Here is a 20281-nt window from a genome sequence, read left to right as displayed (position 1 = left end):
CTAGAGAAAGTTGTATCATCTTATTTATTGACAGTAGTAAATTTATAAATTGACATACTGAAGATTTCTCATCAAACATTTAATCTACGAAATCTAGATCCTGGGGAACATCCTGTGTTTGTATTTTAAAATGATCTGCTGTCCTTTTGAGTAGATCATTGTATAAGACCTGATCAAGCACATTAGAATCAGCTATTGGCTGATCAACATGTGGGGTTAAGGGGATCAAGAATTGGTCATCGTCATCATAAGTATTGTCATCCCCAAATTGATCATCATAATAGCCAGTATTGTCCCGATGTACATTTTCCTGATCTACATCAATGACCTGGTTTTGTGTAACATGGGACTGTAACAGGGCATCCACCTGTAATATGTATGTTTTAGAGGGAGGCTGTCCTTGCATTATTTGCATCGGTGTCTCTGGAAGTGGACATTTTTCCATAAAGTTTACAAAGGAAGAGACCTTGTCCATGGTTTGTTGGAATTTCTCCTTTGTCCAAGGATTAGAAGAATGTGTGTCTTAAAAAGGGAATGTAACCTCCTCAGGGCTATGATGTTGGCTATAAGCTAAAGGTTGAGAAAAAGGAGAAGAGGTTTCTGTGTAATGTCAAGTTTTCGGCAACGTATGGGCTTTCGCCAAAATTTGGAACTACACGCGTTTTGAAGGTTGTTTGTCTAAGCACGCTTGGTGGTGTGAGTACTACTGGGAACGGACAGCTGTTTCCACATAAGTTTGTTGTGTACTGGTGAAACCTGCAGCCCACGTTTTATATGCCCGGATGATATTTTGCTTGACGTTTGCCTTTTTGGGCTGTATTGCACACATGAGTTCTGGGCGTAGACGACTGCGTCAAAGCAGAACTGCTAAAGGAGCATTTCTGCTCCGCGTGGCCATGCTTCGACAACTGTTTTGTCGAAAGGCTTGGGGTTGTGTCTTTCTCTCTCTCGATAGAGAGTGAAATCCCCCATGTTTTTATGTCCGTGGGCGCCACTGAGGCTGGGTGTTGTCTCCATAGCGATGCCACTGGCATGCCTTTCGGAGGTAGGACTGGCACTTGTGAAGCATCTGCTCCCATTTCATCATCAGATTCACGTTGTGCGCTGAACACCTCCTCCTCTGACTCTTCCACACCTGCTGGCACCTCTATAGCAGCCTCGGCCTGCATGTTTTTGGACGCCTAACACTTAGTATGCCGATCCATGAGCGTTAGGCCGAAAAAGCTGGCAGGCGGCACCGCGTTTTTCCAGACGTTCTTGAGGAAGGCACTGATTGCACACCTTATGGATGTCCTTGCAGGGATACTTTTTATGGAAGGAGGGGCAGAATTTAAAAGGACTGCTTTCTATGATAAAGGGAAATCGTAAAGGTTAAGTAGAAAAGAGGGGAATTGAAAGGGTAGGCATTCTCTAAGGGACACGTGGAATGTGACAACCCCCTCTCTCCCCTGAGGTAGGCTGAAGCTGTGACTGCAGTCAATGAGGAGTCTCTCGCGATGATCTTTGTCTGTCGAAAGCACCGCCGATAAGAAAGAACTGTGTTCCGATGGCCAATGATGTCAGGCGACTAGTGCAGGGCACAGGGCCAGTTTATTCCACCAGTCCACAGTGGGAATGCACTGCCAAGGGCCTGCCGTGATCACTGGAGAGGCAGCAGGAGGCACAGTGGTTGGCTTGGACAATGCTGGTTGACTTCAGCTGTAATCCATTCGGCTTTCTTCAGCAGGCTTATCGTCCGACTCTTAGATCCAGTGGAAGACTCCTCATCTAAAATCTAGGCTGGGGGTTACCCGGGCCCACCAATGGCAAGGATCTGCGCCATTCAAATAGGCAAGGGCTCTACCAATCATGGACAGCCACAAAACCCACATCTGTTCAGCAACTGACACTTCTGAAAAGTCCCAAATTCAAACCTCACCAGTTCAGCAACACAAAGAACCTAGCCTGGGAATCCACATCGGATCCTGGGAAGTGCATGCTCTTATATGCTCTTAGATGGAGGACAGGGAAAGAAGACTGACAAAAGACAAGATGGTCAAAGCATCAGACTTGCATCACAATGAATGGCCATTTTGAGTATATAGTACTGGAAATGGTATTATGTCGGAAAAAACAATAGTGTATGGTGTGCACCGAAAAAGGGTAACGAAAAAAAACCCAGAGTTCACTGCCACTAGATCATCCTAGGAACATCAAAAAGGTATAAAGTATGTTGCCACACAAAAGTGAAAAAAGGATGCAACACTACAATAATACATTTTACGGTGGTGTGCTGAATTTAAATAACAGAAAGCATAACTGAGGGAAACAGTCCCCCTGCACAGGAAGGAATTACCATTGCCCTAAAAATAAATGAGCTGAGAAGGTAGGTAAAGCAAAAAAAGTCTACTTACCACGAAAGACAGGCATGGGTTCAAGAAAACTACTGCTGCTGGTGGGTCCATTGAAAACTATGGTGGTAAAATGCACAAAGAAGAAACTTCCCCAACACTTGGCCAAAAGGATAAAATGTGATAAAACAAACTCTACTAAAGAGCATAGACATTTGGCTTACAGGTAACTTAGCGTCCTTCTAGACACAAGAATGGTCCTTTTATTCTATGAAAGAAGATGTACTGTCAATGCCTCATTAAAAGTGCATCAATGAAGTTCTCAAAAACCAATAGTAGAGCCAAAATGTAAAGAATGATAGGGTCATCATGAATAACATGGTGAATGCCTTCTGCCATACATGCCACCTGATGGAGTTGATGCAACAGGAGCCAATGCCTGGGAAGTCATTCTAGTCATGCAAACATTTCAAACACAGTGAACAGATTTAATTTTTACTGAACTCCATCAAAAATAGGCCCCTGATAACTCAATGGGTACAGGTTTTTCAAGAAACCCCACAAATGAGAATGTTAAATTCAATGTTAATTTCATGTGAGGCACATAGTGTGGCTCTTAAGCCTGATACATTTGAAAAGCAGTGTTCATCTTATAGCCCAATATACCCAAAAGTACAGGCCAAATGCCTAACTTTTACAGTTTTGTTCTATGCTGCTACTACGAATACTAGAAACAAGATAAAGAAATATTTTACTTGCTTTCTTCTAGCAATGTCTTTTTAGGATGTGTGGGAGCCAATATATATTGTATGGTGACAGGGATCTCCTGTGCAAATATAGTTCAACTGTAACGATGCATCACTGAAGCATGGCAATGAGAACAGTGGGTCATTAACCCAATTGCTCTCTTAACCTCCTATGTGCGTTTTGCATAAGCATTTAAAGAAGGTGCAGAAGGACAATTAATACCTTGAACTTCATTGTAATGAAGATTCATTCTGAATGTTCAAAATATTCTAGGAAATAAACAAAATAAAATATATCTAGTGGCCACTAATACTGGAGAATCTATTAACAAAATTGGCATTTATTTGCACACAGCACCTGCTAATGTGGTTCAAATTAAACATTCCAGAAATATTTTTTTATTGTTGAGCCGTTAGAAGAAAGCCTTTCTATAATACAAATTAGTATCAATATTTAAATATGGGAATGATACAAAAAGCATCCTGAAAACAAATGTGACTGTTTGCAAAATGACATTAATACATATAAACAAAGGATAGAGCTGTGACAGAAGGAGTTTCTTACATCTGCCCTAAGCCTATAAAATGCTACTGTCATTGTAGTGTGAAATAATGGGTGAATCGCAGGAAATTGGCTTACCATCTACAGCAAGAGCCCGGTGCAAGAGGTCTTTAGCAGCTCGCACAACAGCATTGACTACCGAGAGAGCTCTGCTGCAGTTCTTATCTTCTTCATTAGCTTTACTCATAAGCTGAGACTGCAAGTCTCCATCATATTCACTCCTGAAATTGATAAGCAGAGTTGACTTGAATTTTGTGTGCAAGAATTCAACTCTTAAATTGTTCAATTTCGACAAGGGAAATGGAGGAACACTGGTTCAAGTTCTGGTAGGTACAAAGAAAAGCAAGCATTGGCAAAGTTGTTTATTACATTTTGCTAGGCATCAGGCAGCAAGGTGAGTACAAGGGTGAATCAAATCATCAACCTTGACTGGATCAAATGGTAAATTGGCCCTGAAGTGGGATTTAAACTTCAGAAGGGCAAACTGCGGTCATGTCAGATATCCGTGCTTCTACCCAACCAAATACTAGGTGCCCACCCTCCACCCCACATAGCACAGAGGTCTGCTTGAACACGGTTCAGTAGCACTCTTTTGTGCCCGAATTGTCATCTGTATATAAACCTCGAGCCTCTGAGGCCATCTTCCCCAGTTACACACTTTTGTTCCTCGGGAAATCACAAGGTTTAGTAGAACTGCCAAATATCAAGAAGGGAAATGCAAAAAAGCCATCAAGGAACTTGTAATTTAGAGTGTGCGCCAGTGGGACAATAATGCCACACTACCACCGCTTGGAGTTATTTATTCAGGGTTTCTCAAGACAATGCTTTGGATGGACGAGGGAAGAGAAACTGACTATAGATGGTACTTCTCTCCACACAAGCCTCCTCCAGTCTCATTGAATTCTCCATTCTCTGTAAAAGTTCACAGGTCTGCTAAAGCAATTTTCAGAAGAACAATTCTTACAATGTTTCTAGATTCTCAGACAAAAAAAAAAATGTCTTTCAAATTCACTCTGGGTCTTTGCCCAGTCTCCCCCCACAGTCTCCTAGGAAGGAAATGAAGAGTCACAGATAACTTTATGGTTGTGGGGTTCTGTATACAGCTGCCATCCCTCCGTTTCCCAGTTTTTGGGTGAGTCCATGTAAAACGGCCACCAGAACCTTGATCTCTGTGTGGCTCCCCCAGCTTCTTTGCCAGAAAGGATGTCAGCACTTAAGTTATCAATGTTGGGTAGGCAGATCTGGACCAAAGGTAGGCTATGCATGAGGCACTGGAGCTTCCTCTCTAGGGGCCTGACCCTAGGGAACGGTTATAGTGGGTCTTTTGTGGGTCTCTTACGTCTTACTTTTATGTATGTGTTGTATTGTTCTGGAATGTAGTCATTCCAGAACCATTTGAGTGTAAAGATGCCCCGGTGGCCATACGCTCCGGGGGCTCTACAATAAAGCCTAAGTAGTTACCAACAAATGCCTCTGATATTTACTACAGGAACCAGGAGACTGATACTACCCTCCTTGTCACACTGAGATCTGCTCGTACCCAAGGAGCCTTTCTGCAAGACTACTTGAGCCCCCTCTGGTCGTGGAACTCAACCTAGCCCTCCTCGATAACCCTTGTGCTTTTTAACCCACCTAGTGTGGGTTAAAAACACAAAAAGCATGCGTCTGTGTTTCCCTCTCTGTGTTCTTCTCTTTGGCTCTTTCCGAGCCTTTACCTGCTCTGCAGTCCTTCCTTTAACCACCTCCTCTGGTGATCTTAGTAACTACACTTCCTCCTCGTCTCTTCACCTTACTCATCTGCTCCTCTCTCAACCATCACTACCAACCACTGCTCCACCACCTCTGCGCCTCCCTGACCCACCACTCCCCTAGTTCCTCTCTTCACCAACTCCTTATTAGATCTTTCTCTTGCCACCACCTGCTTTCTTCCTCCTGTCGATACAGCCTCAGTTTCTCCCATTACTACCATCACCTCTATGCTTCCTGTCACCGCCACCTCCTTGGAACTTACTCTGTCAAATACCTCCTTTGATCTCACCAACCACCCCTCTGCAGCCAAACCCCAGCGTAATGTGTTCTCTGGGCTTCTGTTTATACACATGCGCCCACAACCCTTCTGCCTTTCTCCCTGTAAGGGCCTGCAAATGTAAAATTGTGATCACTAGTGTGAGAAAGGCTGTCTAACACTTCACCTTAATAACACAGGCTTGACATGTATTCCCAACAAAGCCTATAAAAGGCTGGTCCGCCATCTAGGATTCTTGGCAAGTCTTGTAAGAGCTCTGCACCAAGCAAGTGGGGCCAGTGTGCGAGTCTCCTTGCATATCACTCTCCCGATTACTGTTCAAATTCAAGACTGCAGTGCTCCTCGACCATGGGGGATCAACTTTAACGGCCTGAAGCCCTCCCTTCTTTACTACCACATCCAACATTACCCTTTACATTCTTCTTTAAGTGGCCAGGTGCTAAATTATGAGTTACTCACCGTAGTGACTAACGTACTCCTAGTCCATAGTTCCCTTGGGTCAAGACCACCACTCAATATCTACCTGCAGATAACTGTCCTCTTTCCCTGAAACGAACCAGAGAACCACAACTCCTTTCCCAAATCCCCATGCCCCCGTTTACGCCCCAGAATCCCCTCCAATTCCCCAGATTCACAAAGATTGTTCTGGCTACCTTTTGAGTGTGATGTCGCAATGGATTCCAATATAACGATAGATAAGGATGGCCCATATGTACAATGTAGTGTAGAAAGAATATCTGTGCCCTGCCTAGTAGACAGGGGGCTAACAAATCATCATGTGCTAGGGTCTACCAAATCTGTGAAGGCAGTAGGGATATCCAATACCTGTCACCGACTCATTAACCAAACCCTTCACAAGCATGTTAGGACCGCTGACCAACACACATGCATTCTTCCTAAACACAGGTACATTTGTTAGGCCAAGACCTTTCATGCAAACTTAGGTGCACTATTGTAGTGTTGATGAAGGAGCAGACTCACTTTGGTAAGAAAATCCCTGTATTAGATACCCCCACCATCTCCTATTCTTAACAGCTTTTTCCTCCGCTTTCTATCGGATATCAGAACTCCTAGGATCGTTCAACTATTTGATAAAACATCACAACTATATATTTCACCCAGATGGGGCATTCATAAACTTTTCCCATTACAATGCAGAGGCGGTTCTTGCAACTTCTCCAAGTGATCCGGAGATAAAAATCACAATGTGAGGGAGAGTGGTCAGATGACTTGAAAGCATTGATTAACTTCATAACTGCTTCTTTGTGGTCAACGCATGACAATGAGATGGGATACATTCACACTTATAAATCAATTCTGATAAAGGTTGACCCCAAGAATCTGCCACTCACTCCCCATTACCCATTAAAGCCACAAGCAGAGCAGGGTATCTACCCTGTTATTGAGTCACTCATGAAAACCAGGTATAACCTTCCCTTCCACTATTCCATGCAACACCCCGGATTGCTTTTGAAAAAGCCAGGGAAAACAACCTACCATTTTGTCAGAGAACCATTAATGCAGTGGTAGTTCCTTCATTTCCAGTTGTGCCCAACCTGGCTACAATACGGTCATGCATCTGTTCTGAAAGCGACCCACTTTACAGTTGTGGATCTGCGCTCGGCATTCTTGTCCATTGCCATAGATAAAAAAAGTTGGTACTTGCCTGCATTTTCACACAGTAGAATCTGGTACAGGCTGCCACACAGTTACAATGAGTCCCCTTCCCACTTTTCTCAGCAACTAAAGAAAGTCGGTGTTGGTCTAATATGTGGATAACCTTCTGGAAGCTTCACCCTTCTATGAGGCATGCAAACAGGACACATAGCTGATTGCACTAGCAGAGAAGCGACATAAGTCAGCCAAACAGAAATTACAATTATGTAGGCCAAGAATGCACTATTTGGGTGTTGATATTACTGAAGGTCTCCGATTTATAGCTACTTCCCAGAATGAGACGGAGCCTTAGATTCCAAAGCCCCAAACGGTCACGCAGATGAGAACATTTTTAGGGATAGTGGGTTATTGTTGGTAGTTGATTCTGGGTTACAAAGAGATTGTCAACCCCCTACAACAGTACACCCAAGCAAATACTGTAAAGCCACTACAGTGGGCCCCAGAGGCTGAAAAGCATTTAATGAGATAAACAGTTTAGGCAGTGCTCCTGCATTGGGACTCCATGATTACAAGAAGGGATTTACGCAATACTGTTAAGAGAAATGGTTTTGCTCTGGATCTCCTCAGTCATTACTTATTATAGTTACAAACTAGACCCAGTTGCAGCTGGGATGCCATCTTGCTTATGATCAATTGCGGCAGTTGCACCTGCAGTGGAGCAATGTGAAAATATGTTGAGATCTCCTTTAGAGGATGCAGTACCACACTCTGTTGTGTCCCTCATATTGAAAATGAAAACCCAGCACATGTACAGGCTAGCAAATATGAGATGCTCCTTTTGAAATCCTCCAATGTTACTCTAATCAGATGTTGAACGCAGCATCTATGCTCCAACTACCCAGGATGGTGAACCGCATGATACAGACCCCCATGATGGTGTCAATATTACAGATTTCTGATCGGCACCTCAAACTAACAACTGATGTACCCCTCCCTGAAGACCTGATTTACTTTGTGGATGGGCTGTGCTATCAAGAACGAAATGGGAAATTGGTTGTAGTGTATGAAGTATGTGAGACTGGGGAGGTGGAGGAGAGTTGGATGTTAACCAAGGTCATGTGCACGCAGGTCGCAGAGAAGGTGGCGCTCACAAGGGCATGCAGACTAGCTGCTCAACAGTCCTTTAACATTTATACCGATTTGAGGAATGCCTTTGGGGTAGGCCATGATTCTTGCCAGCTCTGGAAACAGAAAGGATTCTTGACATCAACAGAGTTCCCCCCCATTGAGGACAGCCAATATGTGAAGGCATTGCTACATGCCATTGTACTTCCTGAAACAAATAGCCAAAAATAATGACATTAGCTGTGGCAATGACTGTGCAGACAGGACAGCAAAAATAACTACTGTAACAGAAACAGACCAGACTAAACAAACAAAAGTGCAGGTGCTAGAAGGAGTCTTTAATGAGCAGAAGAACAAGTTACTTACCTTATCTGGTAACGTTCTTTCGATGGGATGTTCCTCCAACGTATTCCACATCTATGACCGGTAATGACCGCAGCACTACCGGTCATAGATGTGGAATACGTCGGAGGACACAATCCCCTCGAAAAGAGAATTTGCGGTCACTCGCTGTACAGCCGCTTGATGTACTCCTGATGATCTGTGTTCCATTAGTAATTAGATCTCTGAACACCCGCTGTATATCACAACAACCATGTTCCTTTTCTTACTGGCAGGTATACGTTCATGCAGTGAGAGGTGGTGTAGTAGAACGGGAGCAGTAGTCATCGATACAGCACCCCAAATATTGTCTGCCATAGTTCTATTGATTATCTATTTCCATCCTTTGTGCTTCAAAAAATTAGTAAACAAATCACATACTCTACAAAGAGAACTTCATCAGCTTCATGAAAGCTTGAAACGTGATTGAATAAAGTAAATGTGTTTAGATTAAGTAGAGGAGGAATAAAGGCTGCAAGTTGACAACCTGGTTCCTGCAAATCTCAGTTTGTACAACACTGAAAAAGTAGAAACTAATAAGGTTGCTGCTTTGATAGTTGAACTAGAAGTGCAAAAGGGAAGGGGTAGGGGGAATCTGTGGAAGAATGCAGACCAAAGTCCATAAGGTCAACAAACAAAAAACACTGATTAGGGGCATAAGATACAACGAAAAGAGGGCTGGGATTGAGTTTTATTTTTCAGATAAAAAAACATTCTCCCCACTCCTACCCCGTTAAGACACGTTTCTTTCCCTTAGTGTTTAATTTCCTTTCAATTCCTAGTGCACTTTGGTTTGAACGCTCCTTTGCCTGCTACTGCCATCAGGCAATGCTTGATCATTATTAACTAAACTGTGCATGTGCACCAAAACCACCAGCTTTACATTTTCTGCCTGATTAAGGGCACTAGAGCAAGGCCATTGAACTGAGGCCAATGAATCGTGCCGGCTCCATCTGGCCAAAACAAGGAGCCCCTCATCAGCGACGGAAGTAGTAAGGGGAGGCCCTACTCCCCTTGCCTGTGGACACACAGGAAGCCAACCAGAGTGACCCGAAGCATATGTCACAGGCTTCAAATGGTGTCACATGGAATGAACACTGATGGGCTATGATTTGGAGCAAAAGGGTTATTGCTATAGGCGGGAATAGTGTGCAGGAAGGCCTGGTAAGCGATTCTCAAAACTTCAACGGTCTTGTGCCCATGAGAATATAAAAGTGCCAACTCTAGAGGGCAGGGCAGTGCGGGTTAGTTGCTTGGGAATGGGTTCATGGCTAGGATGCTGTCCATTTGTCTTGCAAGCAGAACAGTAACTCCTTTCCCATATCCATCTCTAAAAATGAAGACCATTCTTTTTGACGTTGTTAGGAAAGATTTCGTAATTGTAGGGAATTTTCCTTCCATGTGGCAACCCCTAAACTTTTTGCTATTGTTTTTAAACCTTGTTCTTGACTTTGCCAGAGAAGTACAGCCTTCTGCCGCACTTCTCTGGGCTTTCGCTCCTTTCTTACGGGGAAACTGACATGCCCTTAAGACAGTCAGTACCGGGGAACGTGGTTTCCCGTAGTTTCTTCTATCGTGTCGCAGCTTTAGTGCAACACGACACAAGAGGGCACTGTAAGCTAAGTTACAGCTCTCTTGGGTCTCTAGCCTTCTACAGGCCCTAGATACTCTTTTAGGAATGTATTTGATCGGTGCAAGTCATTCAGGGACTCGAATGGTGGCAGCGATCGTATTGTTTATTTTGAGCTCCTTTTGGCGTTCTGAGCACGTTTTTGCACTGAACCCAAAATGGTGGCCTGGCTCCCAAAATGGCCAGTCCGCGAGGCTCCTTTGTCTTGTCCACTGACCGTCTTGCTCCCTTCACCTTCCCCAGGTCCGGCGACCCGGGGCCTTCCTTATTTGGGCATGTACTTTCCCGCGAAACGTGGTTGCTTTCGCGGGCTTCTACATGTCGTTTGTGTGCCTCCAGGGTGTGGGCTGGGATGTCTGGTCCCAATACACATCCTGGGTGCCAGAGAGTCTAGGGTGGTGTGAATGCCTGGGACCACCGTGGTCCGTGATTGGTCCACGTATGGTATGTGTTTTGATGAGCAGATCTCCCATTGGCTCCCCTCCGTTTTGGCGCGAAGGGAACCGTGGATAAGAGGGGGCTGGAAACACCACTACCATGTCGATCTCCTGAGTTCTCACGAACGAAGGAATACAGGAGCCAAGTATCCTGCAACTACGAGGCTGGACCGAGGAATCGCTGGTGACCCGCTGAAGGAATCCTCCTTTGCACTGCTGTCGTCCGGAGAGCCCCTGTCCTCCTTTGATCGAACCAGAAGGCCTGTACTGGTGCTTCGACCTTTGGAATAGCAGGAACAGCTATTCCCGGCATCTTCAACCATCTCCTGCCAAGTAAGCCTTCGGAAGCGTCTCTGGGCCATCCAGTTGACTGACCAGCTTAACAAGGAGTTTGGCTCTGCAACCGCCGCCAGGTTGTGTTGTATTGCGAGTCCTTGTCCCTCTCCCACGCTTCGTACGCTTGGCGTCCCCAGGTCTGAAGGGAGGAGGGTTCATTTGGCTCGAATACACACGGCCGCTCTGTTGTCCTGTGCGGCAACAAAACTGTGCCGGTTTCGTCGATTGGGACGTCTTTTTGCTCTACACGACTACAAAGCGTCTCCTGCTCTTCTGAACCTGCCAGCTGCTGAAACTATCGTGGAGAAGCCTGGGTCTGCTTGCTTCGGGGACCGGTGAGTAGTATATCTAGGATCTGGTCGCCCTCCTGCAGTATCCCATTGCTTTTCCCTGCTGTGTAAAAACAGCACCCTTTTGCCGCGCTCGCGCTCTGCTTCTGCCCGCTGTGGAGGCTGCGCTTGAGTTGCGGAACCTGTTGTTCTTCTGCTGTGCACTAACGTGAACCGCCTGACTTCCTCCGAAGAGCTTCCCCTTGTGCCCGTCGGCACCGGCGTGGCAGGTACTTTGAGCACAAGGCTCCACTCTTCGCAGGGCTCGGACTTCCATCTAGTTAGGTGCCTATGAAGGCGAACTGAGTCGAAAGCATTATCGCACTGCCTGTTTTCCTTCCCTGGCAGGTGGACTACATATTTCGTGCTTTAAACGCTTGCGACTGTGTATTTGTATATATATTGTGTTGATATGGTATGTGTTGGTTTAATATTGTGATATTGTGATTTTCTCGCTACGGTCATTATTTTAAAGGCCTTAAAATAAATGTGTATCTATTTTTGATATAACAACTGTTTGGAGTAGTTTGTTAGCGCTCTTGCTTTGTGTGCTCATTGCGGGCTTTCAGTCACCCTCACCCCTCTTGAGACCTAGTCTTGACCGCCGCGATCGCTACCTTGATTGGTCTGGCTTGTCCAGAGGTTACCCTGTTCCAAGTAATTAGGTTGGCCTTCTGAACTTCTGCGCCACCAGGACAGAGTTCAGAAATCCGTCTTAACAGACGTTCACAGAACAGCAACAGATTCAAAGTTCCAGGTAAGAACCTGTACAGGTAGCAGAGAGTCTTCAAAGTACCCCTTTGAAAAAGTAATGTCAAAAGTCAATCGGTTGGACAAATCTATGAAGAATAAAAGCACTTTTGAGTTCAAGGTTATGTTATTGCATTTGTACCGCGCCAAAGCCTAAGGGCATCCAGGCGCCAGCAATGACAAGAGATGGAGAAACCGGAGATAAACAACGGAAAAGTTATTCTTTGTGCAAGAAAAGAGCGTTTTTCAGCTGCTTACTAAAAGCCGAGTAGTTCTCTGTTTTGCGCAACTGTGCAGGTAGGGCGTTCCAAGCCCGTGCTCCCTGTACATGAAATGTGCGGCCGTATCGACGGGTTTGCCTAATGCAACGTACTTCCAGCAGGCAGTCATCAGATGATTGCAAATTTCTTTTGGGTTGGTAAACGCTCACCTTATCTTTCAAGTAGGCTGGAGCGTTTCCAAAAATGCACTTGTGGCAGATGGACAATAGTGTGAACTGAATCCGTGCTGTGACCGGTAACCAGTGCAGTTTCTTTCGAGCTGCTGATGTCGGTTCAGAATGCTTCATCTGAAATATAATACGAATGGCAGCATTCTGGATCTTATGTAGTCCTTGAATATCTGTCCTATTTGCGCCTCCCAACAGGGCATTGCAGTAATCCACGCGAGGGAGGATTACTGCTCTGACAAGTTTAGTACGATTCTCTACATAAACCATAGGGGCCACTTGCTGTAGCACCTTGAGATGGTAATTAGTACTTTTGGTGATGGCTGCTACATGGGCATCACTATTGAGGCCTTCTTCCAAGTAGGTGCCTAGAGTCTTAACCTTATGCACTACCATGATTCGACTGCCATCAATTTCAAAACTAGCTTGCACATGACCCAGGCTATTTCTGGCTTGCCGAGGACCGAATAACTTGAGTTCAGCCTTGGTGATGTTCAGGCAACGCCAGTTCGTTGACATCCAACACTTGATGGTCTGGTAGGCTGAATCCAACATCAATTGGTCCTTCTCGTAATCTCCAAGATAAATTGGAAATCATCAGCGTAGTTACAAAAGAAAAGATCTAGCGACTCCAGGTCTTTACACAGTGGGAGGATGTAAATATTAAATAGCAGCGGGGAAAGACAGGCATCCTGTGGCACACCACAGGTGATGATTTCCACTTCAGACGCACTGTCGCCCCAGTGGATTCGCAAGTGGCGGCCCTCAACGAATAACCTAAGCCAGCTGATTGCCTCCATAGAGAGACCCCCTACGGTGGTCATCTGGTGCAGGAGGATTCTGTGGTGTAGCAAGTCAATGGCTGCCGATAGATCCAGTAGCATGAGCAGCCCCGACTTGCTGTGTTCCAACTTGGAAAGCATGCAAGTCTGTAGGTCAAGCAGTGAGCTCTCGGTATCGTGAAAGCTCCAGAGGCCAGATTGTTTCCTATGCAGGTTACCAGCTCCCAAGACATAAGATTGAAGATGTACAGTAACAACCTGGTCAATCAACTTAAGGAAAAATAAGGCGTTTGTGATGGGCCTGAGATTTGCTGCATCATGTGATTCTAGACCCCCCTTTTTTAATATGGGGTGACCGCAACACTCTTAACAGACTGTGGGATGAGACAGGTTTGAAAAGAGGAAGTGACGTACCTACAGAGGAAGGGGACGAAAAGGTCCCTGTGCTCTAATATGTATTTGGATGGGAGCAGTTCTCCAGAGCAGTTTGTGGGATGCATGGTTTTTAAGAATGTCAGGTATCTCTGCCATGGATGAATCCTTGAACCGGAATCCAGTATGTGGATCCGGATGGATTGAAGTATCTGGTTCCAAACATGGGGGACCCCTTTGGGAGCTAACAAGATACTCTTTTTCCATACTCTGATTATGGTAAAGTATAGTAGCCTTTTGCAATTTGTCGGCAAATGCCTTCTGCACTCTATTACAGTCATCCTTTGTTGGTTTAGTAGAGGGGCTAGTGGCAGCAGGTTTTTCCCAGGACCTAAAAATGCAAAAGAGTTTCTTCGTTTGGTCCCCGGCGAGAATAATTTGGTCATTATATAAGCTTTTTTTTAGCTTCTATAATCTTATCTTTATAGTTTTTATCTTTAAGTTTCCAAGCTGTCAGATTTTCCAGGGAATTATCTCTTCGCCATACATGCTCTGCCTGTCTTTTGCTAGCTTTAAGTTCTGCTAAGGCTGGGGAGAACCATTTCCGATGGTTTGGCGAATCTCTAACGGTTTTGGCTTTTAGAGGGGAAAACTGATCTAAAAGGTCTGTAATTTCTTCATTATAGATGTTAATAAGGTTCTCTGGACCATCAAAATAAGGGTCTCTGGATCACCAAAGTCTTTTGTTTTGGTAATCAAACTCCTCATACATTCGGCCAAAATAGGAGAGGTGATGGCCTTAAAATTCCTAGTTACTATTTTACGTGCGGGTTCATGCACTCTATGCGGTTGGCCGGGAAGTTTCATCAGACAGGAAACAAAATTATCAGAACAAATACAGGGGGTGGTAATGACACTCTCAATCTGAATGTTTCCACTGCCAACCCAATCAAGGGTATGACCCTTAGTGTGCTTTGGTTCCCAGTTATGGACAGTAATATGATGGCTTTTAACATTTATTTCCAATTCCAGTGCTTTTTTGTCCTTACGGTCATTTTTCGAGAGGTTCAAATCTCCCAATATGACCAGTGCTGAGTTGGCAGTCCACATAGGCACACCAGTGTTAACAAAATCATTGTTGAACTTTAGGGATAACCATGGTGGTCGATAAAGCAGCACCAGGTTTATGCTATGATTAGGGTTGGGAATCAATTTAACATGAAATGTCGCAACCTTCGCACTCAATCTTAGCCTCGTAAAGACCAAGCTGTTTCTTGCATATGATGGCCACACCACCTCCCATGGCCCCCTCCCGGTGTTTCACAAGGAACACATAGCCAGGGGGTCAGGGGTCGCTTGTTCAATAGTGAGGCCATGCGCCTCGGTGATCCAGGTCTCCGTGAGGCACATGATTTCCACTCCATGTTCCAGGATATAGTCGTGGACATCTATAGTGTGTCTCACCAAGGATCGGGTGTTCAGTAAGGCCACAGTGAGTTCAGTGGGAGGACTCTCCTTACCCGATGTAGCTTTGGGCAGGTACGAGTCTCCAGTTGGTATGCAGTTATCAATTAAGGTAGGGGTTCTCACCTTGCTTATGCTGGGTGGCTTAATGTCCATTTTAGTGATTGCCCGCACTGTTTTCTGGGGCAGAGCTAAAGCTGGCAGGAATAACCACTGAGATATTAGCGACTTGGGCAGTCCCTTCCAAGGGACGGGACAGGGAACCTTTTTCACCGGAAAAAACCTTCTTCCCCTTTAAATTTAGAGGCGCGTGGGGGTGCGGCCCAGGGAGCATGCGCTGCCCTGACTCCGCCCTCCGGCGCCACACCTCAGTCCCCATTGAGGCGTCGACAATAAACATTGCCTAATGACACCAGTATTATTAGGGGGGAGGTTGGTGGGACGTATGGAGGAAAGGGGACTAAGGACTAAGAGTATGTTAGTCACTACGGTGAGTAACTTACAATTACTCTTACGTCCCGTCCCCTTTCCTCCATACTGCATGGGCGATTACAACTGAATGTAGCCCCAGGGTGGAGAGGAGACCCTCCTAAAGCAAATAGGTTCCTGAGAACCGCCTGTCCGAAAGCCACATCAGATCTAGAGCCGCCATCCAAACAGTAATGCTTGCAGAAAGCCGAGGGAGTGGCCCAAGTGGCCGCCCTGCTTATGACCTGCCAAGGGACATGGCGCTGGACTGCGATGTCTGTTGCCTTGGCCCTGACTGCATGGGCGTGCATGTTGGCCGGAAGCGGCTTGTGCTGGCCCTCGTACACTTCCTTGATAGCCGCGACCATCCAGCGAGATATGGTGGCCCGATAGCCTGGTCTTGAGCCTTCGAAAGTGACAAATAGGGCGCCCGATTTGCGGAAGCCCTTGGTCCTGTCCAAGTAAAATTTCAAGGCACGCCCGACATCCAGGGAGTGCAGCACTCTCTGTGCTTCGTCGTTGGGTTCGGCAAAAAACATAGGAAGGACTATTTCCTCGTTCAAGTGGAAAGCAGACGGTACCTTAGGAAGAAATGCTGGGTGTGTCCGCAGAACTACTTTGTCCTTGTGAAAGGTAGTATATGGTTCAGAGGCGACCAGGGTCTGGATTTCGCTGACTCTACGAGCCGAGGCCGGCTAGCAAGGTCGTCTTGATGATGACCAGCCTGATGTCCACAGACGCATTAGCTCAAACGGTTTGTGCGCCAGAGCGCCCAAGACTATGTTGAGGTCCCACACAGGGTGCGGCCTCTTGACGGGCGGGTAGAGCCTTGCGAGGCCCGTCAGATGTTTCTTGACTATAGGATTGGAGTAGAAGAAACCTTCCTCCGAGTTACTGTAAGCTCCGATGGCTGCGAGGTATGTAAGGCAGGTGTCAACCTGCATGCCAGAGTGGGCGAGGTGCGCCGAGAAGGAGAGCATGTCGTCCAAAGTGCACGCCAGGGGATCGATTTCTTTAGAGTTTGCCCAGTGGCAGTATCTGTCCATTTGCTTTTGTATTGGGCCCTGGTAGCCTTGCTCCTAGTGCCCTGTATGATCTCCAGATTAGCCTGAGAGAGGCTGAGGTGCCGCAACGTTACCTGCTCAGGTACCACACTGTGAGGGCTAGTTTCTGTGGCGCGGGGTGGATGACTCTGCCCCCCCTGCTGCACCAGAAGATGTGCTGGGCCTGTCGGGAGGTGAATAGGGAGCATCTCCGAGAGGCTGAGCGGCTCCGAAATCCATGGCCTGGCCGGCCACCATGGAGCTATTAGAATGATGTTGAGTTGGCGAGACTCCTTTATTTTGCAAATTACTCTGTGAATCAGCAGCATGGGTGGAAAGGCGTAGGCATCTACTGAAGGCGAAATACGTCACCCAGGGAGCAGGACAACTTTTTGTTGTGTCAGGTGGCAAAGAGATCCACCTGAGGATGACCCCACCTGTTGAAGCTCTCCTGAGTAACGAAGTCGTTTAGCTGCCACAAGTAATGGTCTGCTCCCAGCCTGCTGAGCCTGTCTGCTTCCAGGTTGGATTCCCCCAGGAGGTGGACTGCCATGAGGTAGATGTTTGAGGGCGCACTCCCACATGCTGATTGCCAGTATGCACAGAGGAGAGGATCTCCATAGCTGGAAGCCGCAGAACCCTCCGTACGTACGACCCCTGTCCGAGCGCTGCTGAGATTGGGTGTACGATTTGGGCGTGGTCTTTGTCAGGATGGATAAAGACTTGGCCGTTTCTGAGCTGGTTTTCTTTTTGTCCAGCTCTTCGTCCGTGGAGGAGTGGAAGAGGTCCACTCCTTCCCACCCCCCTCGAACAGTAGATTTAATATGCGTTCCTGGACATCCGGGTTGAATTTTGTTGCCCCGGAGCCAGGCTGTTCTTCTCATGTCCGTGGCGATACAGATGGCACGGCCAGGTGTCAATATGGGCCATGGTGGATTCCATGAGGTCATGCGCCACCAGCTTGGCCTCGGTTAGCCCCGCCTTAAAGCGTGGTTGGCTCTGGGTGGGGATTTCCGGGAGAAAGTCTGCAATTTCTCACCATAATCTTTAGTTGACGGCGGCCAGCATGGCATCAGCGTTGGACTGACGAAGATGCAAGGACGCTTGGAATAGAGCTTCTTGCCGTACGCCTCCAAGATCATCTCCTCCTTGTCTAGCAGTGCCGCAGAGGAGGAGGCTGAGGACGACTGAGGTTTGGAGTATAGTGATGCCGCAGCGATCACCAAGGAGTGTGACTGAGTATGGGCCGAGAGCAAGAGTGTATCCCCCTCCAACTGCCTGTACTTGGAGTCCAGGCATCGATTGACCGGCTGGGCCGAGTGGGGTTTGAGGCAGCCCTTCTTGGCCAGGGAGACTACATCAGTGTGCAGTGGAATCCCCGTTTTGGCAGAGGGGTGTCGCGTGAGGACTTCTGCCAGAACCCCCTCGACCGGTTTCTCGACCTCGGGTAGGGGTAGGCCCAGATACTCCGCCAGCCCAGCAAAAAGTTTGTGGAAGGCCCTGGCTGAGGATGGCGTGTCCGGATCCTCCTCCTCATCCGTATACTGTAGATCAGGAGGATACTGTGGAGGAGGAGGAGTAGTAGTAGTAGTTGGCGCCGGAGGCTGGGGTACAGGGACCGCGGCCGGAGGCTGAGGAAGCGGCGGAGGCTATCGAGCCGCTAGCAATCAAACTCAGAACCGATACAAACTGGTCTGGATTCGTCTGGTCAGGAGGGGGGAGAAGATCGACTCTCGCTATATGTTAGACGATCTCCTCAGATACGTCAGTAACCCTGCAACCTCCTGCCCGATCGTGTCTCAAACTCTTAAGGAATACCAACACTTTGCATGCTTGCGGGTGAACAACCAAAAAACTGTACTTCCCGATTCAGGTAGGAGACGAGGTGATCCCCGAACCCTGCCCTTACCATGTTTCCATTTTGGGCTTCACATATTTGGGTATACGTATTGGTCCGTCTCTGGATAAGTTCCTCCATCTCACTCTACAAACTGTACTAGGCAGGCTTGATAGGGACGTCTGTCATTGGCAATCTCTCCCACTATCAGTAATGGGTAAAGCAGCGTTGTTCAAGATGATGACACTTCTGAGACTCCTGTACGTCCTTCAAAACGCACCACTCCCCCATCCCCTGTGAAACCTTTGCATTCATTGACAAGAACTTACGTACATTGCTTTGGGGGGGGGGGAACAGCCCAGAATCGCCCTCGCTACATTGCAGAGCTCAGTGTGTGAAGGCGGCATTGGGTTGCCATGCATTCGCACATACTACTTAGCGGCACAAACAGGGGTGGTAAAGGAATGGCTACATGGCGATGCTACATTGCCACACATCCGCATAGAAATAGCGGCTATGCACCCCATTCCACCCCTCCAGGCTCTACATGCTGACAACGGATGAGTATCAGGAATACCGAGAATATCACTTCACACCCGCCATACTTTGAAGGAGGCACATAAACACATTCACTGGGGAGCAAAGCCAACACTAGCCCAACCCTTATGGTATAATGTGCACCTCCCAGAAATACAAAGAATGGGTTCTTTTGGGAACTGGGAAAAGCGAGGTATACACACTAGCACACATAATCCAAGAGGGACGTTTGTTAGGGTTTTAGACCCTGAATGAAAGATTTGGTTTGCAACCCATGGACCAGTTTAGACACGCACAACTCGCTCATGCTATGAAACACTCAGTTCCCGGATATAGCTGTTATACACCCCTAGTCCCCCTGGAGACCAACGTTCTTCCGGTGCATATTACCTCCAAGGTCACCTCCACGCTTTACCAGGCCCTTAACTCTTTTGGAACTAAGGCACTTACTAAACTGAAGGAGAAATGGGAGAGGGACCTGGGAAGGCTGAACGCGAGGACTGGGTAGAGGCATTGATGTTCCCCCGTGAGATAGGCATCAATGCTAAGCTGACGCTGATACAACTCAGGATACTCCATCGCTCCTATTATCCCCGGACAGCCTTGGCCAAGGGAGGGGTGGGGGTGGTACACTGGGTATGAGACTTGTCTCTGATGCAAACGGGGAAAAGGCACCTTCTTTCACATGATTTGGGACTGCAACGTGTTACAATCCTTCTGGGTCGGATTTACCAATAAGAGCTCTAACGTGATGCGGTCCCCAATTCCAAAAGACCTCAAAATGACACTTCTGGGGATCTGGGGAGAAGTGGACCTCAACAAATATGAAAAATCATTCCTGGCAGTGGCACTAGGAGCCGGGAAATGGCCGGTTGCTGTAACTTGGCTGAATATGCCTGAATAGGTGGATCAATGAAGTAAGCAGATGCGCATCTATGGAACACCGCATCTATACAGCGATGGGCTGCCCTCGGAAATTCCAGAAAATATGGGGGAAATGGCTAGCAGTGCACTGAGGCCTGACCCCTTCCGCTCCCTCCACCCACCCCCCCCACCCTACC

General features: G+C 47.0%; 1 protein-coding gene across 12 annotated transcripts in view; it reads right to left on the bottom strand.

Annotated features, from left to right (window-relative positions):
- Nucleotides 1–20281, bottom strand: part of MYCBP2 (MYC binding protein 2) — a 3160061-nt gene that overhangs the window by 1763363 nt on the left and 1376417 nt on the right. For all 12 annotated transcript variants that reach the window (XM_069639721.1, XM_069639717.1, XM_069639718.1 and 9 more), the window contains one exon: nt 3717–3859. In XM_069639721.1, the coding sequence (XP_069495822.1) occupies nt 3717–3859 (143 nt within the window). The remainder of the gene's footprint in view (nt 1–3716; nt 3860–20281) is intronic.

Source organism: Ambystoma mexicanum, chromosome 7q (genome assembly GCF_040938575.1).
Source record: "Ambystoma mexicanum isolate Mex_15411 chromosome 7q, UKY_AmexF1_1, whole genome shotgun sequence".
NCBI classification, from domain to species: domain Eukaryota; kingdom Metazoa; phylum Chordata; class Amphibia; order Caudata; family Ambystomatidae; genus Ambystoma; species Ambystoma mexicanum.
Note: the sequence above shows the minus strand (reverse complement) of the source record. Positions and strands in the feature narration are given on the sequence as shown.